The 27631-nt window shown below is 44.6% G+C and overlaps 1 protein-coding gene across 10 annotated transcripts in view; it reads right to left on the bottom strand.

Annotated features, from left to right (window-relative positions):
- Positions 1-27631, bottom strand: part of PXK (PX domain containing serine/threonine kinase like) — a 73215-nt gene that overhangs the window by 45163 nt on the left and 421 nt on the right. For all 10 annotated transcript variants that reach the window (XM_034658550.1, XM_034658551.1, XM_034658552.1 and 7 more), the window contains exons 2-3: positions 3464-3514; positions 1525-1572 (exon numbers count right to left, since the gene is read on the bottom strand). In XM_034658550.1, the coding sequence (XP_034514441.1) occupies positions 1525-1572; positions 3464-3514 (99 nt within the window). The remainder of the gene's footprint in view (positions 1-1524; positions 1573-3463; positions 3515-27631) is intronic.

Below are 27631 nucleotides of genomic sequence, written 5' to 3'. Positions count from 1 at the left end.
TAAAAAGGCCATAATTGAATAGAGATTCAACCTTACATCCCCTAAGCAAGAACAAATAGGAGATAAAACCCTCAGCTCCCCCCCCCCACCCATTCTTGAGGGCTGGGCCTAGACAATTTCAATTTCAGAAAACTTCCTCCCATGAGTCTTACTCAGTCCTGGCTGAACGACACTGTTAGAGATAGCTGAGCAAAGGTTCACTTGTGCATCAACGTGAAAACATACAGTAGGCTCAATGTTAACTCCCAAATGCTCACGCCATTGTGGAAATGCTGCCTGGAAACGTCTGGAGAGACTTGTGGAGAAAATCCACTGCTGGAATGAACTACACATTGGTGCCTTATCCACAATGTCATCACAGACAAAGCTTTTGTCTAGGTGGAAAGAATATGCTATAAAAATCCATAAATGAAACCAATTAAATCCATCAATGAGGAGAATTTGATCTCTGCCAATATTTTATCTGGAGATTTAAATTGGTCATACTACAATTAAAATTTAAAAAGACAACATTTGTCAAATGCACGACCATCTGTTCAATTACATAAAGGTCCGCAGACACTCAAGCCTATTCTATCAGAGGGCAAGTTAGGCATTCATGTTTTCAGCAGGGTTGTAAATAATGCTATAGTTTGGACTCTACATATGCTGTTTTCCAAAGCCTGATCAATAACCACGGCCTTCTAAAAGAAAGGAAGCATGTTGCTCGCTCTCAGCCAGCAGTCCTCCTTACCTTTGTGGACAAGACCAGAGGTCACTCAGAATAGGTAATAAGTGATGGCCAAATAAGTGATGGCTCACCAATGAAGAGGGAGCGGTGCTTCACCTCCTGGCTGAACTGGTCACAAGCCAAGCGCTCTGGCTCAGGTTTTACGTTACCAATCAAACCTGAGATGTGACCCAAGCCCAGCGGTCTGCAGTACCCATGACACTTGAAGACCAATCTGCTGAATGGAAACGTGGGAGCTATTGCCAGTACTTCCCGTGGTGCTAAAGCCCCTCTAGGACGCTTCCATCGTGACCAGCACAACTGTTTCCAAAAAGATGCTGCAGCTCACCCCTCTTTCCGTTATGGCCACCAAGTTAGGAACATTTAAATCAAAGGGATTTAGAAATAGGTATTTAAGAGAAAAAAGTTACACTGAAAAATGCTGTCTCTAGTTACTTCTGAGTATTGATCTGCAGCCTAGCTCAGTGGTGAGAGTCTGAGCTCTAAGTGAACGGCTCCAGCAACCCAGCTAGTCATTCGTCATCTGGGCAAAGGAGATGATACACAGCACCCCATGACTGTGCGAAGGAGGCAGTCTCGCACAAAGGTACTCACTTGTAAGGTGACTATTATAAATGACATGTTTGTTCCCAAAAGTTTATTTTTAGAGCCACGTATCAGCTGTTTATATTATAAGTCTATCTCTTCCACCAGGAAAATTTGCTAATTTTTTGTTCCTGATATTGCCGTTTCAAACCAGCATCTAGGACACCCCAAGCAATGACCGTGTGTCATTAGTGTTTTCAAATATTTACCTGCAAGCTGTTGTTCAGTAAATCAAAGTCACTGTATCTCCTCACGATCTGTAAGACAAGACGGTGGTGTTTTCATTCGCCAAAGACCATCTCTTTTCATTTCCTTATTTAATTTTTATTGGCATTCTAGGGCTGAGGCACTTGCACTAAGAGGAGTAGGGCTTATACCTGGTGCTTAACTTGCTTAACTGGACAGGCCCAGAAAACAGACCTAGCAGTGCCCAGAGCTGGCTGGGCCATGGGAAACTGATTAACACCAGTCAAACACACAAGAAGCCAACAGGTAATAGAGAATGATGATGTATTTGTTTTTAGGGTGAACGGCCCTTTAAATATCTTTCTCAATAACCAGGCACCTGGAAAGATTAATTAATGATTTACCCAGGAAAAAAAAAAGTTTTACTGAACATGAAATCAAAGTAAAAGGAACTGGACAGCTCTGAGGCCCTTTCATCCTTGCCCTGATAAAAATTTTCCCCAGTGGAAAGCCCAACGTTCTAGAGACAGGACTGTACCTGCAGGCAGAGAGGCCACACCTCTCTGGCTTTCCCCGTGCTTCCCCTCTTGGCAGACAGTCTACTTTCCATTGTCTATACGCTCTTCCTTAGTTATGCTGATGCCACTGATTAGGCCAGAGTCAAATTCCACTAGCTCTTCAGGCTCTGGGCAAGGAAACTATTTTGCTTTTGAACGGTTTGACTTCAACCTTATTGATGACTCTCAGAAGTTAGTGAGCAGAATTACCTCCCAATCTTCTAGGACTCTGCCCTCAGAGAGTCTCCTACAGCAGGTCCACCATGGGGCCCAAGAGTCTACATTTTTGTTAAGTATCCCGGGGATTCTAATACATTGTATCTGGAAAACTACACCAAGGACTGATTTCTCTGGCAGGACAATGCTGCTGCCCTGCTTGTCAATTATACATCAAAGAGTTACACGTAAGGCCATCCTTCCTAAGTGCAAAGGAGCAAAAGGTAGCACAGTGGTTAATCACAGAGAACATACAGATTCCAAGCCTGTTCTCATCACTGATTTGAGTGTGACCGTGGCCTAATTACTTACCCCTTGAATGTAAAATGGGGAGCTCCAATCATGCAGAACTGTTTTTAAAGGGTTAAATGAGTTAATATGCCTGAACCAGTGCCTGACAGCAAATGCTCAATAGATGTTCAATATTGTAACTACTCACACAAAAAGCAGTTTGAAATTCCAGGCAAAGAAAAGACCTAGTGTAGGCCACTGTGGTCCAAGACTGCTTAGGGTGAGAGGTAGGATTCAAGCCTGAAGGACAAGGTAAGATGTTTTGTAGTGGAGACGGGGAGGGTAATTATAATTACGAAGGCAAGAAAGACATGGCCACCCTCTGCAAGCCAACTGACATAGGAAGCACCTCTGGATGGAAGTAAGTTTTTTCTCTCTGAGGCCACCACTGAGGAGCGCACCTAGGGCCGTAAGGTGACCCTCACCTTCAGCTGGGGGGTTGGGGGGCGCTGGCACTTGCATTTGCCTGTGAGTGGACTGGGGAGTCCATGAAATGCACAGGGTCCGAGCTGTACAATGTCCAGGGTCCCGCCTAGCCTTTCCACCCAATGGACTTGACTGTCCCCACCTACGCCATGGCTGCAGAGGAGGAGGTACGAATTACTAAGAACAAAACAAGTAATCTGCCACTGTCTAACTATCCTACTCTGGGTCAAACTAGAGAACAAATTCCTAGATACTCTCTGTGGCAACATCATACACAAATTAAACCAAACAAATGGGAACAGAAAAGCCTTGGAAATAAATATCTTAAAGCTTAAGGTTTATATCTAAAAGAAACAGGATTCATATTTATGCATATTTTGGTTTTTCCACATTTTTGGATGTCCCCGAGTCAGAATTTTATTTAAACCCTTAGACATTTCTCAAGCAACAACAACAAAAAAAAAATGCTTACCTGCCAGTTGTTTTCTACAGAAATTCCTCTTTGCACCCGAATGATATATTCCTAAAAAAGAGGGGGGAAAGAGAATCAAAAACTAAGTGAAAATATCACATAAAATAGACTTCAACGAAAAGTACTAGAGACAGAGAAGGATATTACATCAAGATAAAACCGTAATCTACCAGCAAGACAAAGCAATCCTAAATATGCATATACCAAACACCAGAGCTGTAAAATATGGGAGGCAAAAACTGATGGAACTGAAAGAAGAAATGGGCAAACCCATGGTTACAGCTGGAGACTTCCACACCCCTCTCTCAGCAACTGATGGAACAATTAGAGAACCAGGAAGGACACAGAAGAACTCAACAATACATCAACCAACAGATTTAATAAGCATTTTTGAACACTTCATCCAACAACAGAATATATATTCCTTTCAAGAGGATAAATAGATGGCAATAAGCACATGAAAAGATGTTCAACATTACCAGTCATCAAGCAAACGCATATGAAGACCACAACAAAATATTACTATACACCTACCACAATGACTAAAACAAACAAACAAAAAATAATACCAAATGAGGGCTAGAATACAGAGAAACTGGATCACACATATACTGCCAGTGGGGATGTAAAATGGTACAGTCACTCTGGAATACAGCTTAGCAGTTTCTTAAAAGATTAAACACGCAACTATCCAGCAATTGTACTCCTGGGCATTACCCCAGAGAAATGAGCATTTATGTTCACACAAAACTTGTACACAAATGTTCTTCGAATGTTTGTAGCAGCTTTATTAGTAACAGTCCAAATATTAGAAACAAGCCAGATATCCATTAACAGGTAAATGGTTAACCTTTGCTACAACCATATCATGGAACAGCACTCAGACGTAAAAAAGAGGGGTGCCTGGGTGGCTCAGATGGTTGAGCATCTGCCTTCAGCTCGGGTCATGATCCCAGGGGCCTGGGATCTAGCTCCAGGCTCCCTGCTCAGTGGGGAGCCCTTCTCCCTCTCCCTCTACTGTTCCCCCTGCTTGTGCTCTCTCACTCTGTGAAATAAATAAATAAATAAAATCTTTAAAAACAAAACAAAACAAAAAGGAATAAACTACTAGTTCACACAACTTGGATGAATCTCCAGTTATGATGAGTGAAAAAGTCAATCCCAAAAGAGTACGAATTATATGACTCCATTTATATAACATTCATGAAATGACAAAATGATAGATATGGAGAACAAATTAGTGGTTTTAAGAGTTAAGTCTGGAGTAATAGGGTGTGGGGGGGAAGGGAAGCAGGTGTGGCTATAGAAAGGCAAAGTGAGGTCCTGTGCTTTGAATGTGTCCCCTCCAAAATTCATGCTGAATACTAACACCCAAAGACGATGGTATTAAGAGGTAGGACCTGTGGGAAGGTCATGGGAGTGAAACCCTCATGAATGGGATTAGTGCCAAATAAAGGAGGTTCTAGAAGGTTGCCTTGCCCCTTCCACCACGAGGACACTTTGAGAAGGTACCAGGTATGAACCAGGAAGAGGACCGTCCCCAGAACGCAACCATGCTGGCACCCTGATCTCAGACTTTCAGCATCTGCAACTGTGAAAAATAAATTTCTGCAGCGCATAAGCCATCCACGGCAGCCTAAACAGACCATGACATGAGGGATGCTTGGATTGATGGGGATGTTCTGTATCTTGACTGTATCAATGTCAATGTACTGGTTGTGATACCGTACTATAGTTTTACAAGACAGCACCACTGAAACAAACTGGGTAATGGACATATGGGATCTCTCTGCATTCTTTCTTACAACTGCATGTAAATCTATAATTACCTAAAATAAAAAGTTTAAACTTAGGCATTCAAAACAAGCAGTGGTAGCAATCAGAAGATGAAGGTCCATTTTCAGTAGTCAGTTTGCATTCTATATGCATCATCAGCTAGAGAAGGCCATGTTAAGAAAATAAGTGAAAAGGTAGAATAGAGAGGCAATGATGGCATTTTCCAGAGAAACTAAATCCAATGACCCCCCACCCACCCACCTGATCATCAACATCTCTCTGCTCCTACGGAGGAGGGAGAGGAGAGGGCGTTAAAAATACACATTCTCAGGCTTTTGCACCAGACATGCTGAATTAGAATCTCTAGGATAGAACCTTAGGAATTAGATGTGCCAACAGCTTCCCCAGGTAATTCTTACTAACAAGTAAGCAGGAAACACAGACCTAGTCCAGCTTTCTGTCTATATACACAGGGAGTCATGATGAAGGTATAGATGAAATCATAAAGAATACTGACATTCTTTCCTCAAATGCTCAGAATTGTTTTAATGTCTTTGGATGGTATGATTTAGGCATTACCAACAGTCACTCCTCAACAAATGCTTATCAACATAGTATTCAACAAACCCTTTCTACTGAATTCTCAATTAAATAGGTGATTTAGAAAACAAAGCCAAATGAGCATTGTTAAACTGGTCACTGGATTTTAAAATAGATCTTACTGTGCTATTATTCATTTCCGTTCTGTTTATTTAAGAAAGGTTGATAAAGTTCTCATAGCAGGAATTCCGCCTCTTCAGGAATATGTTAAGGATGGTAATTCAACAATATCCACTCAATTATAAGTCAATCAGCTGTGTACCTGGCACTATGCTTAGCTGGGTTCATGTGAGGTTATAAAATAAGTATTTTTTTTTAGAAGATTTTATTTATTTATTCGACAGAGATAGAGACAGCCAGTGAGAAAGGAAACACAAGCAGGGGGAGTGGGAGAGGAAGGCAGGCCCATAGTGGAGGAGCCTGACGTGGGGCTCGATCCCAGAACGCTGGGATCACGCCCTGAGCCGAAGGCAGACGCTCAACCGCTGTGCCACCCAGGCGCCCCAATAAAATAAATATTTTAAGACTGATTTGCGGGGGCGCCTGGGTGGCTCAGTCCTTAAGCGTCTGCCTTTGGCTCAGGGCGTGATCCCGGCGTTCTGGGATCCAGCCCCACATCGGGCTCCTCTGCTGGGAGCCTGCTTCTTCCTCTCCCACTCCCCCTGCTTGTTGTTCCCTCTCTCACTGGCTGTCTCTCTCTCTGTCAAATAAATAAATAAAATCTTTAAAAAAAAAAAAAGACTGATTTGCATAGTGTGGCAAATCTCTTAAGCAATATGCTAATGAAATTATTTCTGAATACATACAGATAAAATGCTGAAAACTTCTGACCTTCTTAAACTTGGGGGATCAATCCCTTAGGTTGAAAATTTTCTTTTTTCCAAGGTTGTCTTAGTGCCAAATTTTCTAGGCTTTACATTCTTAGGGTCAAGCTAACATTAGCACATATAATTGAGTACTTCCAAACTACACATCGACGAGCTCTTCTGACGTCTAAAATTGGGGGGAAATGTTAATTCTCAAAAATCACTTCTAGCATCTATTATTTCACTGCGATTTCTCAGAGGAGTAATATTAATATTAAAAACTCCAGTTCAGTGTTGGGCACTTGGTAGGTACTGAGTAAACACCACTATCTTGCTTTACACACGTTGATTTTAGAGTTCAGACCTGTGCTTTACAAAGACGTTGCCGCCAGTTGCAAACATCCACTAAAGCACCCATAACGTTCCAATCCCTGTACTTCATTCATGCTGGGGTGTAAGTCTGAACAAGAAAGGTACAGTCTGACTCCATTCCTTCCTCCCGTAGACACACAATTCATATTTTCTTAAAAAAACCTGTCTATGAACATGTGACTCCCGATCTCAGGGTCACGAGTTTGTGACCCACATTGAGGGTAGAGTTTTCTTAATAAAATTCAGAACTTCCTGAACATGTATTTGTGCCAGAATAGGTTATGTCTATACTATTCGGTCAACTGGCAAACATCCTCCATTATACTCCTTTACATATACTCTTTGCCCTTTATTTCTCTCCCTTCCCCCCAACTGACAGGAACAATTATGTTTTCTATTCTTCCATGTGCCTTCAGAGTTATCTGTACTCCAGGATCCCAGCACAATCAGGCTAACAGTCTCGCTAAGTATTCCTGAAGCCTCTTCATTGATACCCTATAAAGTTGGCTATTATTGGGATTATGATTATTATATTGTCTTTAAAAAAAAAAAACCTTGTCTATAAAATGGCGCACAGTAATGACTGGGAAAAGCATTTGGCAGAGGGAAGCAGTAACTACAAGATAATGCCTGGGTCATGATGTCAGACTGTGATAGCCAAGACATCCTCATTAATGTCTGTGCCAAGACATTCTTTAAATTTAGGACAGCGATTTCCAAAGAGGGTGATTCTGACCCAAATGACATTTAGGTCATTGTCTGGAGCCCTCGCTGGTTGTCACAGGGGATGGGGGAGTGCTACTGGCATCCAGTAGATAGAGGTCAGGTGCTGCTAAACACCTACAATGCACAGCACAGCCCCCCCCCAACAAAGGACTACCTGGCACCCAATGTCATTAGTGATAAGGTGGAGAAACCCAGGTTCAGGTGCATAGATAAACCAGTCATCCCAGTCCTTGGAGGCTTGGGTTACAGGGTGGTGCTGGGGGTTACCTCTGTCATCATCTACCCATCTGCCCTTGTCCGTAGCCTACTGGTACCTCATAAACAACACCATTTGTAACACACTTGTGTCCACCTAGACTTTGCTTAGTCACTGGCGGCCTCAAAGTACCACCCATTGTGCAAAAACACATTGGGACCCATCAAGGCTTCACTGGTCCCCAAGTCCCATCTGCCATGTGGTAACAGATACCGAAAGACACTGGGGAATATAAGGTGACTTTGCTCAAAAAAAAATCTTTTTAAGTAAACTCTACCCCCAATGTGGGGCTCGAACTCACAACCCCAAGATCAAGAGATGCTCTACCGACTGAGCCAGCCAGGCGCCCCTGCTCAGAAATATTTTTATTCCAGTTCAAAAAGACAAGTTGGTCCCTAACTATAAAACATTTGAATCTTTTTAGTTTGCTTGATACCACCATCCCCTTGACCAAAAGGAAATACTTTCACCTCAGATCTCCAGTTTGTAAACTAAACAGCACAGCTGTTCGCTGCTGGCAACCAGGCTGTAGCTCTTATTAAAGCAGAGAGGAGAGTGCCCTGGGGACTAGTAGAAACCCAACCGAAGTCAGGCCTCCTCCTGCCAAGCTGCAGTGAGCAGCCCAGAATCCTCCAGCGAATCATTCCCATCTTTACCACCGTCTCTGATGTGGAATGGAAATTGTAGTGTGTATCAAAGAGACAATAAACCACCAAGGCCCATCGGGCAACAAAGGGAGAGCTCAGAGCTCTGTAGTGCAGCCCTGAGTCACACAGATCTACGCCTGTCCCCAAACCCCGCCATCTGCTGCCACTTCCCCAAAGGGCCTTCTTCTTGCTCCTCCTCACCACACCACACCCTGTATCTTGGTGGGGCAGGGTGGCCACCCTGTCAAACCCTAGCATTTTGGCTAGTCAGTGTGGTCTGGTGCAGAAGTTCTTCAAACCGGAAAGGCACCAGGACCACGGAATTTCTGACTTAAGTGAGGTTAGAGAAGATAGAGAGGACAAAGTGAGCACCGATCCTGTGCCAAGAACTTTGCTAAGCCCTTTACTCAACACTGCTCTTTCAATTCTCACAGCTGCCCGGAGGGGAGATCTCAGCTCAGCTAAGTTGAGTGAGCTGTCCAAGGTCGCACAACTAGGAAGCAGCTGAGTGAGAGAGCGACCCAAGGACCTGATTCCCAAAGCCTTGCCACCTGACAGGCACGGCTGGCAGACCTTGGTGACCTGGGGTGCCCTGAGGTCCTTCTGCAGCCCTGAAAGATGAGAGTCCTTACTAGTTGGTGGAACTCAGGTGGTTCATTTCTAATGATGTTGACCTATAGACTCCAATCTGGGGGGGTGGGGGAGCTGTCATTTCCACAACTGTTAATGCTTCCAACACAGGCTGTTTTCCAAGGAAGCATCCTCACTGGCATTTTGTTTCCTGAGTTTTCAGAAAGGTATTTACGATTTCCCTGCACAATAGCTGGTATTCAAAGATGCCTTGGTTTGATGAAATTTTAGGAAAAACTGAAAAGGAAAACTTATTTTGAATCTGTCTGTCCCCAAATTACCTTAATGAGGTTACAAACCCAGATCACTTTGGAAAAAAAATTGTGTTAAACGAGCTAAAACCAAAACTTCAGCAAACCTTCAAACCAGATTAACCCACATTAATTCTTCTTCCTTCCCTTTCGGCACAGATAACAGATTTACTCAGAGACTCAAAGTACAGAGAGATGAGGGCAGCTGTTTGGAGATATTTTACCTGTCCGTGTTCCCACATCACCATCTCCAAAGCAGAGGGTCCCAACCCTGCTGCATTCTATGATCACATAGAGAATTTAAAAAAAAAAAAAAAAGGATACTAATGGTTTGACTGTCCCTTCCAGAGATTCTGATTTAACTTGTCTGGCTGAAACACAGGCATTAGTAGGTCCTAAAAGTTCCCCAGGCGATTCTAATGTGCAGCCAGGGGTGAGAACCATGGTTCTAAAACCTCTTTAAAAGGAAGCAGCTTTACACTATAAAAATAAAAACCCTTTCAAGAGAGGAAGGAAACAAATGAGCCAAGCACCCACCAAACCTCACAGTCTCCTCTATTCCCTCTATTCTCCTCTCATCCCTCCTTGCCTCTTCAAGGGTACAGTATGTACCTAACCTGAGCCCTGTGGGGTCCCCCACACTGGGCCATGTCGTGGTGGCTTCCCCAGGTACCACTCATACCACCTGCCGATGGGGACCATTACCCTCATTTTGCAGCTGGGGACAATGAGCCTCTGAAAGGGCACATGTCTTGACTAGAAAGTGATAGCTCTGGGGTAGGAGGCCCGGTCTCCAGCACCTACTAGCCACACCACTCTCTTGGGTTCATTCCCAAATCCACTTCCTCCTGGCACTTTCCCTTCATAGGAAGGCCCACAGAGAATGCTGAGCATGCGTGAACTTGCTGGACATCCAACATCATTCTACTTCCCTGCTTGGGAACCTTCCAGGGCTCCCACTGGCCACAGAATAAAACCCAACTCCTTAGCCTAGCTTCCATGTTCTGCTATCACCCAACCAAAGTGTCCTAACTTGTTCCTTCTCCTCAAACCCTCCTCTACTCAGTCAGATTCTGTGTATTCTAAACATCCCTTACTGACTCCCCTCTTTCTCTGGTCTACCAAGTCAACACCTGGCAAGGTCAGCTGTTTAATCATGTTACTGCTATTTCTGTCCTACGTCTACCTATGTCTGGGGAAAGGAGGGACTCTCTCCAACTAAGTTCTTCAAAGGCTGGAATCACTTATTTCTTTGTTTTGCAAACAGCACCCAGCACAAGGTCAGGCCCATGGTAAAAGTGCAGAAAATACTCGGGGGGAATTTGTTGACTGCTTTCTCCTTTCGGAAGGAGGAAGCATGTTGCTTTTTCATGCACACCTACATCTAGGAAAAGTCAAACAGCATGCTCAAGAAAATCTCCATGGGGGTGGGGGCATGGGTGAAATAGTTGAAGGAGATTAAGATGTACAAACTTCTAGTTATAAAACAAATAAGTCACAGGGCACCTGGCTGGCTCAGTGGGTTAAGCATCTGCCTTCGCCTCAGGTCATGATCCCAGGGTCCTGGGATCCAGCCGCATTGGGCTCCCTGCTCAATGGGGAGTCTGCTTCTCTCTCTGCCTCTGCTCCTCCACCCTCCTCTCGCGCTCTCAGAGTTGTATGTCAACTCTACTTAAATAATAAAAAACAATTTAAAAAAAAAGAAAGAAAGAAAGTCTCCATGGATCTTCCAAGCCCTGATTTATCATCCCTTTATAAACTCAGCATTCAAACCCATGGTATCCCACAGCACAAGAGCCACAGCTCACAGGTAATGGGCAACATCACCGTGAAGGACAACAAGGTCTCCAAGGAAATTCTCAGCTGCAGGACTTCTGCTCAGCTTACCACCAACCTACCTGGCTGCTTACAATTCTTAATATTTCACCTAGAATTAATAATTACTCCTTACGCTGTTAAATATTCATTACTTGTTGTTTCATTTGTAGATTTTCAGTGCTGAAATGTACCTGTGTTTTATTCTCATTGCTGTGCAATCCAATAATGTGCAAAACCTGCCCCCAAAGCAATGAAAGCATTAGGGTTTTAAAAGGCATGTGAAGGGGGGAGCCTGGATGGCTCAGTTGGTTCAGTGTCTTCCTTAAGCTCGGATCATGATCTCGGGGTCCTGGGATCAAGCTTGCATCAGGATCCCTGCTCAGCGGGGAGTCTGCTTCTCCCTCTCCCTCTACACCCCCCCCACTTGTGCTCGAGCTCTCTCTCTCAAATAAATAAAATCTTTCAAAAACAATAAAATAAAAGGCATTTGAAGAATCACCACGATCTTAACCTAAATTTAGGCAGATTAGTGAAGCCAACTGTATCTCCTTTTCAACCAAGTGAAATAAATCTCATTTAAAATCTAACTGAATCATAGAACTGTGTGCTTCACCTCTATGCAAAGCAAGTTCTCCAACTTCTACTCTGTGTTCCCAGAAGGGGCAAGGAACACATCATACACATGCTTTGATGCCTGCAGTGAGATGCCACCGCTTTACTGAGCCTGCTTCTTCCTTCTCCCGGCCTTTTGAAGTCCACGCTCTCCCCTGTGGGACAGTCTCCTGCCCTGCCAGGGGAGCTGGTCTCCACGCCTGACTTCAAAGACAGCCCATGTTTCAGCAAGGAGAAACACTGCAGAGCAGTGCTCAAAAATCCAGTTGGTCACAGACCTGACTAGAGAATCAACATGGCATTTTCGACAGCAGTTCCTGTGGCATTCTGTAGCACAAGGACCCTTAAATGACGCCAAAGCAAATTACATAATTTGCTAACATGGGAACCCATGAATTCCATTTATGTCAAAGCAAAGGGGAAAAAACCCTCAGAAATTTCGGGCTCAATTAAATAGTAATTAAAAATGAAATCTGACCTCCAATAATCCTCAGATTTCTTGGGCCGACGCCCTAAAAGTGTAGAAACAGACGCAGTGAACATAATCTCAGAGAACCAGTATTTAGCTGGCAGGCTAGAAAAGACAGTAAACACACAAACTCCGATCTGGCTGGAATTAATGATTTTTATGGGGGCTCTTCTGTATCTGGGGGTGGCCAACTCCTCAACCCTCACCGACCTGAGTACCAGCTGGGAAGGAAGTGTTCCTCCTCCTGGGGCCACTTCTCTGCCTACCCCCCTGTGCCACGGCCCCAAAGCCTTCTGGAGGCTGATGTGCAGATCAGCCACACTGTGCACCCCTCCCCCATGCCACCACTGCAAGTCCCCAGGAGGAGAGGCCCTGGCTTTCCAGTCACAGAGACCCAATTCAAAGCCCAACTGCCACTTCACTAGTTTTGTGACCTAACTGTGCTGAGCCTCTGCGCCTCAGCTTATTACCTGCAAAATCCTACCTTTCCAACAGGATGGTAGGAAGTATTAGATGAGATTGTATACTGACAGCACCCAGCACGGAGGACAGCTCCGTAACTTAGTTTTCTCTTCTGCTAAGAAACAGCAAACACAAGGTGTGGACAGGTGAATACAGCACGGCCCTTATCAGCAAGCACCAGAGATGGCCACAGCACTGTCAAGAGCACCACGGAAACAACAAACAGCAGCCACTCTCTTTGAACACAGGAAATACTTTTATCAGTCTCTGATTTCTGACAGCAAGCACCATTACTCCAACTTCTCTTGTCCCTGCTTCTACGCCCACATTTATTTATTTATTTTTAAGATTTTATTTTTAAGGGGCGCCTGGGGGGCTCAGACGGTTAAGCGTCTGCCTTCAGCTCAGGTCATGATCCCAGAGTCCTGGGATCAAGCCCCACATAGGGCTCCCTGCTCAGCGGGGAGTCTGCTTCTCCCTCTCCCCAGCCTGCCGCTCTGTCTATTTGTGCTCACTCTCTCTCTGTCAAAATAAACAAATAAAATCTTTAAAAAAAAAAAAAGAAAGATTTGATTTTTAAGTCATCTCTACACCCAATGTGGGGCTCGAACCCACAACCCCGAGATCAAGAGTCACAGGTTTCACCAACTGAGCCAGCCAGGAACCCCTTCTATATCCATTTTTAAGGAAGCTAATTAAAAAGCCTCCCCCTTGGGGCGCCTGGGTGGCACAGCGGTTAGGCGTCTGCCTTCGGCTCGGGGCGTGATCCCGGAGTTGTGGGATCGAGCCCCACATCGGGCTCCTCCGCTATGAGCCTGCTTCTTCCTCTCCCACTCCCCCTGCTTGTGTTCCCTCTCTCGCTGGCTGTCTCTGTCTCTGTCAAATAAATAAAATCTTTAAATAAAAAAAAAAAAAGCCTCCCCCTAAAAGAACCTGGATATCAACAATAAGAGAATGGTCATGTTATGGTATAACCATGTGGTGGAAGAATATGCAAGCCTTTGGAACGGCGTATTAAAAGAATTTTTCATTACACAGGATAATGTGTATGCTATAATGTCAAATATTCTAAAAGGATAAAAAACTGTGATAATATTGATAGGAAGAGAGAACTAGAATAAATGTTAACAGTAGTTATCTCCTGGGGTGAAATTATGTGTGGTTTAAATTCTCTTAGCTATTTTTTTCATATTTTTTAGGTTATCCTCAATGAGCATATTTTACTTCCCTAACCAGGAAAAACAATTTTTCCAAAAGTTCCTTGATTTGTTACCCATGTAATTTAAAACATGCTACGCAAACAAAAAATCTTGAGTGACAAGGACTGAGATTATCTGAGCTCGGATAAGAGCACAGTACATCACCGATGATAATACAAGCTATCATTTTTTTTCCTTTGGCGAAGGAACTTTTATGACTCAACAGCACTTTTACTGTGCTGGGGAGACTGGAAAAAAAGGAGATGAAAGTCAAACAAATTAACTCTTCTATTAGTGTCAGGGTTGGTAAAATATTTGGTGGGAAAGGAGCTTGAAATTATGGGGAAGTCAAGCTAGGGAAGTCCCTAGTGGTTTCGATGGAGTAGAACTGCTCAGCATCACAAAGGATGAGGGAGGGCTGACTGCACATAAATTTACCCTGCCTCGCCTCAAAGCATCCCTGTGTCCTCCTGAGAAGCTAGTTCCAATCATAATCACGTAAGTGACTATACACGCCACGCTGCCCTAGACCTCTTCAGAGCTGAAGGCACTTAACTCTTCTGTTCCTCAGCTTATCCCAACTCCCAGCAGTGCTTGGAGATACGTGTCACTACCTCTTTTTCACAAGAACCCTGCTTCTCAGAGAGGGCAGGTGCCTTCAACAAGGGCACTCAGCTAGGAAGTCAGGAGAATGGACTCCACCCCGGCCTGTCGGACCCAGGGGCTCAGCACTTCCTACACTCTGTAGCCTGAGGCAGGATGCTTACACATCACACACCCCTCAATTTGAAGGAGAGGTCAGCTAAACAGGCAAAACCAGGCCCTCGAGTGAGGAAGGAGCCCAGAGGCAGTGAGGGGCAGGCTGCCAACAACAGGAACCCAGGCCTGGATAACAGGAGTTGAAACAGCTGCAGAGCACTTGGAGACCTCTGTGCCTGGCACGCTGCCTCCTCCTGCACGTTCACAAACTGCGGGCTGAATGGAATCGGGCACCGCACAGAAGCTGTGTACAAATACGAAAATTCTGTTGTCTTCCCAATGTTAAGTAAGCGCCCCATGAACACGAGGCAGGTTCCGAAGAAGCAGAGAGGAACATTTTTAGATGTCCTAACGTGGACATCAGGCTTCTGGAGTGAGCACCCAGCAATGCGAATGTGGTTAACTTCAGTTGTCCCAGAATGGAACAGGGTCTTTGACTAGGCCGTTCGGTTTCCACACTATGCTCCTGTTAAAGTTCAACAACAGCTGCACCTCTTTCCTATGCTTTCCTCTCAGAAACCATGAAGGCTCTGGGTCTCAATGGTCACCAAGCCCTCCTGGCTCCCGCTCCGCTCTTCTCTCTCAGTTCAGCAGTCTGGAGAGAGTACTGACCTAAGGCTGTGACATCCAACAGAGTGACCACTGGGTATATGTGGCTAGTGTGACTGAGGGACTGCGTTTAAGTTTACTTAATTTTACTAAATTTAAGTAGTTTAAGTGGCTAACTGTAGCCACTGGACAGTATAGTTACAGACTGTTTGCAGATATAAACATTAGACATTTATGAAAATGTGAGCACAGTAAACATAGTGTGTTATTACTTGCTTTTCTCCCCCCACTTAATATAAGACGAATCTCTTTCCATAGTAGCAACCGCACATCTGGATTATTATTTTTAATGTCTGTATCTGGGCTGTCCAGTATAGTAGCCACAAGCAGTATATAGCTATCATGCACCTGAAATGTGGCTAGTCCCAACAGATGTTTGTATGTTGTATGTTGTAGTTCTACAAGGCACAGCTGATTTTACAAAAACTTTGTATGGCATAAAGAACATAAAGCATATTAATAGTTTTTATACTGATTATCTATTGAAATAATATTTTAGATATATTGGGTTAGGAACAGATTATTATTTCACCCGTTCCCTTTTACTTTTCTAATGTGGCTACGAGAAAACTTAAAATTAACTATGTGGTTTCCATTATATTTCCGTTGGACAGTATTCCCCTAAAGCCTCCACTGTATGTAATGAACTAACTCCACACCTCCGCAGGTGTGGGATGGGAGAACTGAGAATACGGTAACCCAAATCAGTGTCTGGTTCCGTGGCTCAAGGGAGGACCCCTAACTCATCCTCATGTAGGCCTGGGCTTCCTGGAGCCATGAAACAGGTCCACTGCTCTGCGGGCCCTAATAACAGATCAGGCTGGGAATGGCTCAAAATCCACTGGTCTACAAACCATTCTGCCGCCCCCAGCCCTGTGGCCTGGAGCAAGTTACTTATCCTCTCTGCACCTCATTTCCTTGCAACTGAAAAATAACAGTGAACTCAACAGTGAACTGATAGTAGTGAACTCAACCCAGAGTTGTCACGAGAATCAGGTAAGAATCTAGAAGAGTTTGGTCATTTCTTTTTTAAAGTTAAATATGCGCTTACCATGTGACTAAGCAATTCCAGTCCTAGATATTTGCCCAGGAGAAAGGAAAGTATGTCCACACAAAGACTGGTACCCAATGCTCACAGAAGCTCTATTCACAACAGCCCCAAAGTGGAAACAACCCAAATGTCAATCAGCTAATGAATGCATAACAGAGGGTGAAATACTACTGGGCAATAAAAAGAAACATGCGACAACCTGAAAGAATGTCAAAGCTTTATGCTGAAAGAAGCCAGACGCAAACCATTATACCCTATAAGATGCCATTTCTATATGACATTCTAGAAAAGGTGAAATGACAGTAACACAAAGCAGACCAGCAGCTGCCAGGGATCAGAGAAAGGATACTGACTGCAAAGAGGCCTCAAGGAAGTATCTGGAGTGATGAAAACATTACACAGTGGTTACATGGGGGCTCCCATTTGTCCAACTTAGGAAATGAGATAAGTAACACACAGAACTTACCACAGGGCTGAGCCCCGCCCGTACCAAGTGCTTAAACAATGCTAACCGTTATCATGGCAAGTGCCACTGCCTCTTCAGTATTGCCCAAACTTTCCAGAACCAAACTCAGACTCACAATCTTCCCGGGAAGACCAGCTACAGCTTGCTTACCTTGGGCTGATCTCTAATCATTTCGGGTGCCTTTGCTTCCCTCATGGCCTCTACCTAGCAGACTTCTCTGTTTCATTACTCCCTCTCGCCGGTCCTTCTCTCCCCACTGCCACTGACCTGATGTGGCCTTTCTAACCCCACTGCTTCATTACCACCATGGACTCTCCTCTCCCCTTCCTTCACACTTTTCATGGACCCCTACTCACCACCAGCAAATTAAGCTTCCTAAAATACCACTTTCACACGCTATATACCTGCTCAAGTCCCTCATTGCTGTTCAGATCCCTGAGCCTGGCCTCCAAGGGGTCCCACAGCTGGCCCCAATCTCCCTTTCCCATCTTTTACCCCACACCAGAAACCTCCAGAACAGATCCTTTTGGAATGAGCAAACAAACAAAGGCAGGGACCACATCTGTCTTGCTCGGATGTGCACCCCAAGTGCCCAGCACAGTGCCAGGAGCAAGGGGCATGCTCACAGCAGTATCTGCTCAATGAACTGAAGTCTGCAAATGCAACCTAGCCTCAGAGAACATAGCTAGTCATTCTTTAGTATTTTTAAACTGAGATCCTTATGGTAACGGTTTAGAACAGGATGAACTAGAGTCTCTGAAAGGATTTATGTGTTAAAGGCTACCAGGCTTCTGTTTCTATTCCTACTTTTTAAAAAAATACATCAATTAAACAATTATTTAAATATTTTTTCCCTTTGGGACACCTGGTGGCTCAATCAGTTAAGGGTCTGCCTTCAATGCAGGTCATGATCCTGGGGTCCTGGGGTGGAGTCCTGCATTGGGCTCCCTGCTCAGTGGGGCCTGCTTTTCCCTCTGCCTGCTGCTCCCCTGCTTGTGCCCTCTCTCTCTCTCTAACAAATAAATAAATACAATCTTTAATATATATATATATATGTATTTTCTCCCTTTAACCAAGAACGGACTAAGAGCCTCCAAGTGAACACACAGGAAACATGAGGCCAGTCATAGAAATCAGATGAGTGTGTTCATGGTTTATTTGATTTATCATGGTTTTGGTTACTACACAGCTTTTTAATTGATTTTGCTCTGAGTCATACATGGTTTCATTTACACCCATGACTAAAGATAGGCTTTATTAGGAATGCCAATGGTAAAATACGAGTTAAGTGAGAAGTTAGTGAGACATACGAGAAGTGACAACCATAAAGCTGGTAATTCTGCAAATCGTCTGAAGAAGGCCATGATCAGTGCCGTAAGCTGTATTCATCTTACCACAATTCTCACTGCCTCTCATATTTCAAAAAACACTGTAATTCAGATCCCAAACATTAATATAATTTTTAAAAATGTACCGGTCTGAATAAAACAGATTTTTAATTCAAAATCACTTTCGGGGGGTTACAATTCAGTAGTACTATGAAAGGAGTTTGCAAGTTCAGAAACCTGGAGAGTGCTGATTCAGAACCTGTTCTCTGAGAGGCTGTCAAGCCCAAACCCCCAGGAGGACCTGGGTGGCTACAGCCACTCCTACTGCCCCTCACCGCTCCCAGGCGGGCTGGCACTTTTTTTTTTTTTTAAAAAGATTTTATTTTTATTTATTTGACAGAGAGAGAACACAAACAGGGGGAGCTACAGGCAGGGGGATAGGAGAAGCAGGCTCCCTAAGCAGGAAGCCAGACACGGGGCTTGATCCCAGACCCTCGATGAGACCTGAGCCGAAGGCAGCCGCCTAACAACTGAGCCACCCAGGCGTCCCAGGCTGGCACTTTCAACACCTCACTTCGTCTTTGGCTTATACGTCTGCCATCTCTAAGAGGATATAAGCTCCCTGCTTCATTCATCTTTTTATCTTAATACACGACCCGGTACCCAGCTCACAGAAGACTCCTCATAGGTGCTTGCTAAGGTTCCCAACTCCGCAGAGGCTTTCCAACAAGGAAGGAGCGCTGTGCTTCGGAGTGAAAGGCACCCAAACCTGGTGTGTGTGCCCACAGCCTGACTACTGGTGTGTGGCACTTAAGGGAAAGGAAGTCCGCGGGGCTCTACAGAATACAAGTGGGTTTCTCAGGAAGCGGTGTTCTGATGTCAGCTGCCCCCCAGCCCGCCCCCTCACGAATGTCAGCGGGCACGGTCTACTTGGCAGGGGAAAGAACAAAGCAGAGGGCTTTCTATCTTATTTTGTCACCCTGAGGCCAGAGGTCAAATGTGCGTACACCGATGCTGTTGACAAACAAAAGCTGCGATGTGAAGAGCTGAAACGGGCATTTGCCAGGGCCCCCCCCCCCCGCCCCGTTCAGGCCCGGCCTCTGGGAGCACATCTGCCAGTTCAGTGGCCGAACCCTGTGGCCTGCCCATTTGCCTCCTGCACCTCTTCCACCGCCTTTGAACACCAACAGCCAGCTCTGCTACCGGGCAGGCCCCAGAAGGGGACCCTGTGCTGCACCCCCCACCCCAAGCCCGGCTATCAAAACAGGTTCCTTCAGAACGAAAAAGAAAAAGGCGGCAAGGGAGTTGCTCTTTGACATGTCACTGTCTCTTTTGCCATTTGTTAGCAAAGCAGTCACAGCTGGCAGCAAGACAAACTTTTAAATAAATAATTCTTTTTCCGCTGAACATACTTGACAAGCACTAGTACCTAAAAAGTTTATAGTGTTCTGGCAAATACAGAGGTAATACACTACATCAAAACAGCTGATACTTGAACGTTCCATGTGTGAGCTCAGTTAATCCTCACAGCAGCACTAACATACTCTTACTATCCACACTTTACAAGGAAACAGGCTGGAGAGATCAAAGCATTTGTCCAAGGTCATTAAGGTATTGTCCCTCTGCTCCTGCCTTACACATTCACATGTGTGGGAGGGGAAGATTATAATTAGAAAACAAAGTAGTAAGAAATAACAGGTATGGGGGTGCCTAGATGGCACAGTCAGTTAACCATCGAGTCTTGGTTTCTGCTCAGGTCATGATCTCAGGGTCATGAGATTGAGCCCTACGTCAGGCTCCATGCTCAGCACTGAGTCTGCTTGAGATTCTCTCTCCCTCTCCCCTGGCCCTCCCCTGCACCCTGTGTGCGCACTCTCTCTCTCTCAAATAAGAAAGAAAGGAAAGAAAGAAAGAAAGAACGAACAGATATGTAAGATGCTTGCACGTTTAGAACCAATAAAGCTGAATGGGAATTTCAGAGGTAAGAAAAGCATAGTCAGCTTCATGGGGCGCCTGGGTGGCTCTCAGTTAAGCGTCTGCCTTCAGCTCAGGTCATGATCCCAGGGTCCTGGGATCGAGCCCCAGGTCAGGCTCCCAGCTCAGTGGGGAATCTGCTTCTACCTCTCCCCTTCCTCTCCCCCTGTTTGTGCTCTCTCTCTCTCAAATGAATAAATAAAATCTTAAAAAAAGAAAAAAGAAAAGCATATCCAGCTGTCCACAGGAAGGGTTCCCTGAGTTGCAGCTCAGATAACTGCAATCACACAACAAATCCACTTACTTACTGAATGCTTACTATCTACATGCTAGGGAATGTGCCAGTTTGAAATGGAATCAAAGTAACAATACAAAGACGTGAAAGGCTGCACTTGGGGGGGGGGGCGCAGAACAAACCTCAAAGGGAAGACATGGACAGAGGCAGAACAAGCTGCCCGAATGCCCCTTATCATCTACGGAGTGGGAAGGGGCAGAGGTGTGTCCTGCTTGCACAGACGCTCAGTAGCCTCTGAGCTCCTGGAGCCGGGCCTGCTCCCCACGGCTTCCCCAGCACCCACCGCAGCGCCTGTCGGAGAGCCGGAGCTCGGAGCTCGAGAAGCAGCATGGAGTCAGGAGCGGAAGGCTTTAGTGAACATGGTGATCTACAGGGTCCCAGGCAGAGACGCCTAGAGCACGGCAACGCGTCAGCCAGCCCTTCCCTATGCTCCAGGGGACAGGGAGTGCGGTCCTGCCGGCCAGACACTTGGCCAGACTAGAGGTGTGGGCTGAGCAGGCCCGCTTCAGGCTCCATCCCTACCCCCCCCCACCCGCGGGGACTAAAGTGCACTGCGTCCCCGCCCACCAGTCCCCTGTCACCTGGGCGAAGGGCAGGCTCAAAGGAAGGCCTGAACAAACACTGCTTTCTCTTTGCACCTCAGAAACGGTTCCGACGTTTTAGACCCAGGACTGTCCCACACCAGCACTCTATTCACTCCCTGCTCCCACCACCTCGACCGAACTAAGGAGAAATGACCAGTTTCTGGGGAGCCACACCGAAGAAATGCGGGCAGCCTTGCTGAGATGCCATCCACAGAGAGCTGGCCAGGGGCACACACACCCTGCTCTCCAGCACACAGCCCTCTGCCCTTCTGCTGGGCTGCTCTAGTAAGTCACCTCGGCACCTACAGCTCGATGCACTAGGCGAGGTGCAACCCAGAGTAACTGTCACACCAACAGGACAGAATTCATCTATTGTTCCCAAGCCAGGGCTTCCTGAAAGCAGGGTTCATATGCAGCAAAGTGAAATGTTTAGATGCATGCTTCTTCTCCGAGTCTGCAGTTTAGAAAACCTTCTCCAGCAGTGATTCTTACCCTAAGATTCATTGCCTAAGAGTAGGCTTCAGGCCGGGGAGATTCTGGGAGGTTATCCAAACATGTACAGGAACATCTATGGAGAATTTGTCCCTCTAATAATATTGCAAAAGGAGGTAAACCCAGAGAGGTAAAGAGCTTGTGCTAAGAACATGTGCTGAGTTTAGCATCCTGCAATGTTATAAACTTCCTAGGGTGACGGCTAAACAGTATGGGGCTTCTTTCAGGGTAATGAAAATGTTCTAAAATTGATTATGATAAATAAATAAATCTTAAAAGGGGGGGCTGGGTGGCTCAGTCAGTTAAGTAGCCAGCTCCTGATTTAGGCTCAGGTCATTATCTCAGGGTCTTGGGATCAATCCCCGCTTCAGGCTCTGTGCTCAGCAGGCAGTCTGCTTAAGGATTCTCTCTCCCTGCTCTTCTCCCCCCCACCCCTCCCCCGACCCCCACTCTCTCTCTCAAATAAATACATAAAATTTTAAAACTGATTACAGAGATAGGTACACAACTCTGTGAATATACTTATATTGATTTGTATAGTCAATGGGTAAATTGTACAGTATGTGAATTACATATAAAGCTGTTACTAGGGGAAAAAAATTTCTAGAAGACTCCTCTTGCAATGGGTTCCCCAAACAAATATCATACTAACAGGAATACCCTCTTAGCCACCAAAAAATAACTACTCAATTATTTGAGACAACAGTAACAATGTACTCTTTCAGTAAGCAGGAGGAAATACTTGACAGCTTCATCTTCAGCCGGAAATGGCCAGACTCACCCCAAATTTGGTAGTCAGCAAGATCAGCTGGAGACTAAATGGCCAATCTGCACAAACTCTTCCCCTCCAGAAGTCCAAGTATTTACCCCAGATAAAGTGCTTGTCCCTTAGTCCTTAGTCAAAAATTTCAAACTGAAAATGAAGGGCCCTGTCATCTCCTCTGAAGACAGTCATACCTTCATTTCCCCTACCATGTGCATCCTACTTGTGAAAGAAGTCACCGGCAAGGATGACTTCGAGTTTCAGGGGAAAAACAATGGAAAAAACCTATTACTCTCCCTTCTACAACACCCCCAAGCACTCAAACACTTCTGAGTTCTAAAACAATGTTCGAGCCCAGCTCTCCTGTCTTCAGGATACCAAAAGCTGGAACATAAAGGAGCCTCATTTCATGTGAAGCCGCTCAGAATAGTCTAGCAGCTTGAAAAGGAACCACTACCTGCCTCAGTAGAAAACAGGTTTGTTCTAGTTGGCCCAAATGAACCCATTTAGACCATCAACCAACAATCAATATTTTGAACAATCTTATTAAGATCACAAACTATACGGAAGCTGTGTAGACATGGGTGAATATTTACAATACTTCCCTAAGGAGAAAAACACATAAGATCTTTTTTCCTAAAATAAACTTCAGCCCCAGAATCCTATGTTTCTTCCAAGTAACTACAGCCAGCTTCTTATTTGTATTCCTACTACAAAAAATCTTCCTCGTGGGATAATCTTCAAAAGAGGTGATAAATGAGGATTAAGAATCACCAGCCCCTAGAGGCCCCTGCGAGGCTCAGTGGGTTAAGCAGTTGAGCGTCTGACTCGATTTCAGCTCAGGTCATGATATCAGGGTTGTGAGATTAGCCTCTGAGACAGGCGTGAAGCCTGCTTAAGGTTCTCTCTCTCTCTCTCTGCCTCTACCCCTCCCCTCTTGGGCACTCAATCCCCCCCCCAAAAAAAACATCACCAGCCCCTAAATCAGTCTGCAAAAAACTGACTTCAATAGGTACAGTTTATTTACAATCTCTAAATTAACTAATTACCATTATCCAAAAGGTTCCAACTCAGACTTTTGCAACTGTATCCATCACAGTTTTCAAAAACAAGTGGGGAAAAATACATAACCAAGTAGAAGACAAGTAATTAGAGGTCAACAAAACTTGGGGCGCCTGGGTGCTCAGTCAGATAACGTCTGACTTCAGCTCAGATCCTGATCTCAGGATCCTGGGATGGAGCCCCCGCACTGGGCTCCCTGCTCAGTGGGGAGTCTGCTTCTCCCTCTGTGTGCGCTCTCTCATCTCTCTCACTCTCTCTCTCAAATAAAGAAATAAAATCTTAAAAAAAAAAGGTTTCAAAAAAACTTATTATCTTACTATAAAATGAGGAACTATCATTTGGTCTGGATTTGCCTATGTAAATATCTTCAAGGAATTTTTCAAAGTATTCAGTATAACTTGGAATTCTAAAGAAACTTCCAAACAGCATCCCAAAAGGAAGCCCAGATAGATCCTAATATTGAGCACTGGGTTGCCTAATATGTCAGGCTCTGAAGGCAATGAGGTTTGCTGATTTGGCATCACATTTGAATAGGTATTCTGACGATGTGCGAAGAGAGTTTAAAAGACTACATAAAAAAGGCCACTGATTAAAAAGCTGAGGCTCAATAGTCCAACCCACAAAAGGAACTTCAAAACCATCTGTGTTATGACAGGTAAAGACTCTGACCGACTTGTCTATACCTTGGGAAACGGAAGACCTCAGAATCCCATAAAACAAAAACTCAATGCAAGCAGGAGCTGTCTAGCGGACCACCAGATCTCCAGCATGTGTCTGGCACGCAGTAGGTACCCAACACATTTCTGCTGAATTAACGAGTACTGCTGAATAAATAAACTGTGCAGGAATAGTTTCCGAAAATCAAAGGTTCAAAGAGAGACCCAATTTCAGTAAAGATCGCCACGTGTAATATTATCTTCCCCAGATTTAAAAAATGTTGTTATGCCTCAAATATCACTAAAATTATCTTTTGTTTCTCAAGAACAAAACGCACCAAACGCAGAGTAAATGAACCTCACAGAAGAGTATTTTAAAAAGGAGGAAACCGAGATAAAGGGCGAGCACGCCGCAGCAGCGCCCAGAGAGGCACAAATCTGATAAGCATATTTGATAACAACCGTCTCCAAAACTGTCGGTTTCCTCTGGTTTCCATTTCAGCTGGGTAAGCACTTTTCCAGTCTATTGATTTTTAGAAGTTTTCCCTTTCACATCACCAAGAACGTCTATATTTCCCTTGTCTTCCCTCCGTCCCCCCCCATACTTTCCCACAATTCACCTGTACAGCTTTTTATTCAAATTCCTTTTGTTTGGAAAAATCCTTCCCTTTCTTCCCACCCCAGGCTGAAAGCATCCTCCCTAACTATATGGTCCCTTCTGATTTTATGGAAGTTTCATTTCCTTGCAGCAGAGGCCTGGTCTATTTCCTGAAGCCAAATTCATTGTGCTCCATAAAAGTGAAAATAAAATCATTCAAACCACAGTCAGGAACAGAATCATCTACCCATCTGTGCCCTCTCTGCCAGTTTCTCATCCAAAGATGCCTTTCTGGTGGTGACCCTGTGTTCCCTCCATCCTGGCATCTGTATTTTCCAATCCACAGAATTTTTCCCTCGCAAGTCCATAAATTTTAAATCCTATGTAACCTAAAATATTCTGCTGTAAATTCTGTTTCTCAAAGCTAAACCACCTCGATAAAGGTAAGGAACTATGGACAGAAATTAGCTATTTACGATAATAACACGTTGCCATGTTTAACGCTTTGGATGTTATTTCACCAGGGAGTGAACAGCTGGAAGAAGAAGGAAATGCCCTTTACAGATACTTCATAAAGACTATTTCATTTGATCTCTGTAACAACCTTGGAAGGCAGGCAGAGCAGGCATTTATTACCCTCTTTACAACATCAAACTACACATGAAAAAGTTAACCTTTTTATGACTTGCCCAACCAATGTTGCAGAATAGCAAATGTCTGCCCAAAACTGTATTAATGTCTTGCCTCTTCCAACTCAAAGTCCGCCTACTATATACTCTCTCTGTATGTTTCCAACCTATAGCCAAGGAGCAACTTCCATTTTTCAGCATTTCAGAGGGAGGACTGCCCTCTGACTTTTGGGACACCATCTCCCTTCAAATAACAAGTAGGAAAGCCACCATCAGTTTTCCCAACAGAAAACAATGCTCTTTTCTTCCATATGCCACCATTAACAACTACTTCTTTCCAAAATAATTTCCAAAAGTTCCTGTTTTAAAGGGACTTACTCATAAGGGGCTAATAATCCAGAAAGTCTGCATCAGCATATGATTTTCTCAATAAAGTTCAGGGCTGATGCAACATTTCCCAGTCTTTAATTCTACAGCTAAAATGACAAGAACATAGAACAGTCAAAAATTGCGTAAGACAATGCTACAGTGTTCCTTACTCCACCACATCTGCCTCTACGGGTCTCCTGTGAGTCACTGTCTTTTGTGATCAGTCATCATTATAGGGACTCCCATTCTCTACTCTAAATTATGTTATTTCTTAAAGAAAAGCTCTGCAGTACAATGGAATCCTATTATATCTTTCACTACCTTGCGGAAACGCTGACCCCTTAACTTAGCACCTCAGACGCCACGTTGTTCCAATTCTCACCACTACCATTTTATACAAACAAAAAAGAGGCAAAGTAAGGTTGCAATTCACTCGTTTATTCAGTCAACAAACACATATGAAATCCTATCAGACACCAGGGACTGGGACCCAAAATTAAGCACCTGCCCCTCCTCTCATAACCTGGTGGAGAAGAAAACTAAAAAAAGTAACTACAGAATAAACTGATCTCGGTTAAGGTAGAAGCGAGCACAGGGCTTGGGACAGTGGCCATCACGGAATGCTTCCTGGAAGAAATGATCAGTGAGCATTTATAAGCGTCTCTTTACTTTCAGCACAAAATACACCTAAAGGACTCAACCCCTCTCCCCGAAAGTTTGTAAGATTTTCTTGCCAAAAGTCAAGTCAAAAATCTAATTTAATAGAATTTATTCTTGACTACCTGCCCTAAATTTCAACCTTGAACCCATACTCCCATAAGTATACATTACAGAGGGTAAAAATTCTGTCCAACACAGTGCCTTCTCCCAAGCCTGTAAAACAGGATTAAAGATAAACAATAAAATAAAATACACTTTTAAAAAATATAATCATTTTCCTAACTGGAAATGAACACTTTGAACAATACAAACCCTATAAAGCATGGCTGTCGGAAGAGGAAACTGAGGTTCAAAAAAGTCCCACTTTAATACAACAGAATAAAAGATCTCTTTGAAGTCACCAGAACAGCTTGAACAAAAAGAGAAACAGAAGGCTATTGTGGGGCTTTAGCCTCCAGATGATGAACCCTAAACACACTGCAATGGTAAACAAACAAGCCTCTGAGCCGGAATCTGATTTGGTGACCTGACAAAACATTACAATTTAAGGAATCTCTCTCCCCATTCATTATTTCCCAAACAAAGTCTCACTGGCTGGCAGCTCCTGTTTTTCTTTTAGTTCCTAGGTTTATTGCTTGTAAATTATAATGCACAGTGTGCTTTTCAAAAAAAAAAAAAAAAAGGTACAGGCAAATGAAAACAATCCTGGTTTTAAAGACCCATAAAAGACAGTATATGTAACAGAAATGAACACTGCCTGTGCTTACTATGAGGACCTATTACTCCTTTATGCTACTCCAGTGGATTTTAAACTCAAAAGAATGCTACCATTGCCCACTAAAGAGCAGGTTAGAGGAGGGAAGGAGCACACTCATACACCTGCCTCAGCAAGACCCCAGACTGCCTCCCTCACCGTTTCCCTGTGCCTAGGCCAGGCAGCTGCCCAGCAACTGGGGCTGCAGACCCCAGCCAGTTTACACTCTGCTATCCCAACAAGTAGGCTCTAAAGTCACACTGCCATTTGGCCAGGCACATCCACATCGCCGCCACTCAGATCCCCAGCTGTAGGGAGGAAAACTCAGCGGCCCCAAAGAGAAGGCTGACCGCGGGCTGAAGTGGAGGAGAGGGTCCCAAGTGTTCCCCTTACTCCGCCTGGCCAAGGTGGGCCCGGGAATCCAACACCTCCTACTACTCGAAGCAGCACCGCCGAGCCCCTCCTCCTGCTTGGCCCAGGGGGATGCGATCCCCA

Source organism: Ailuropoda melanoleuca, chromosome 4 (genome assembly GCF_002007445.2).
Source record: "Ailuropoda melanoleuca isolate Jingjing chromosome 4, ASM200744v2, whole genome shotgun sequence".
In the NCBI taxonomy this organism is placed as follows: domain Eukaryota; kingdom Metazoa; phylum Chordata; class Mammalia; order Carnivora; family Ursidae; genus Ailuropoda; species Ailuropoda melanoleuca.
Note: the sequence above shows the minus strand (reverse complement) of the source record. Positions and strands in the feature narration are given on the sequence as shown.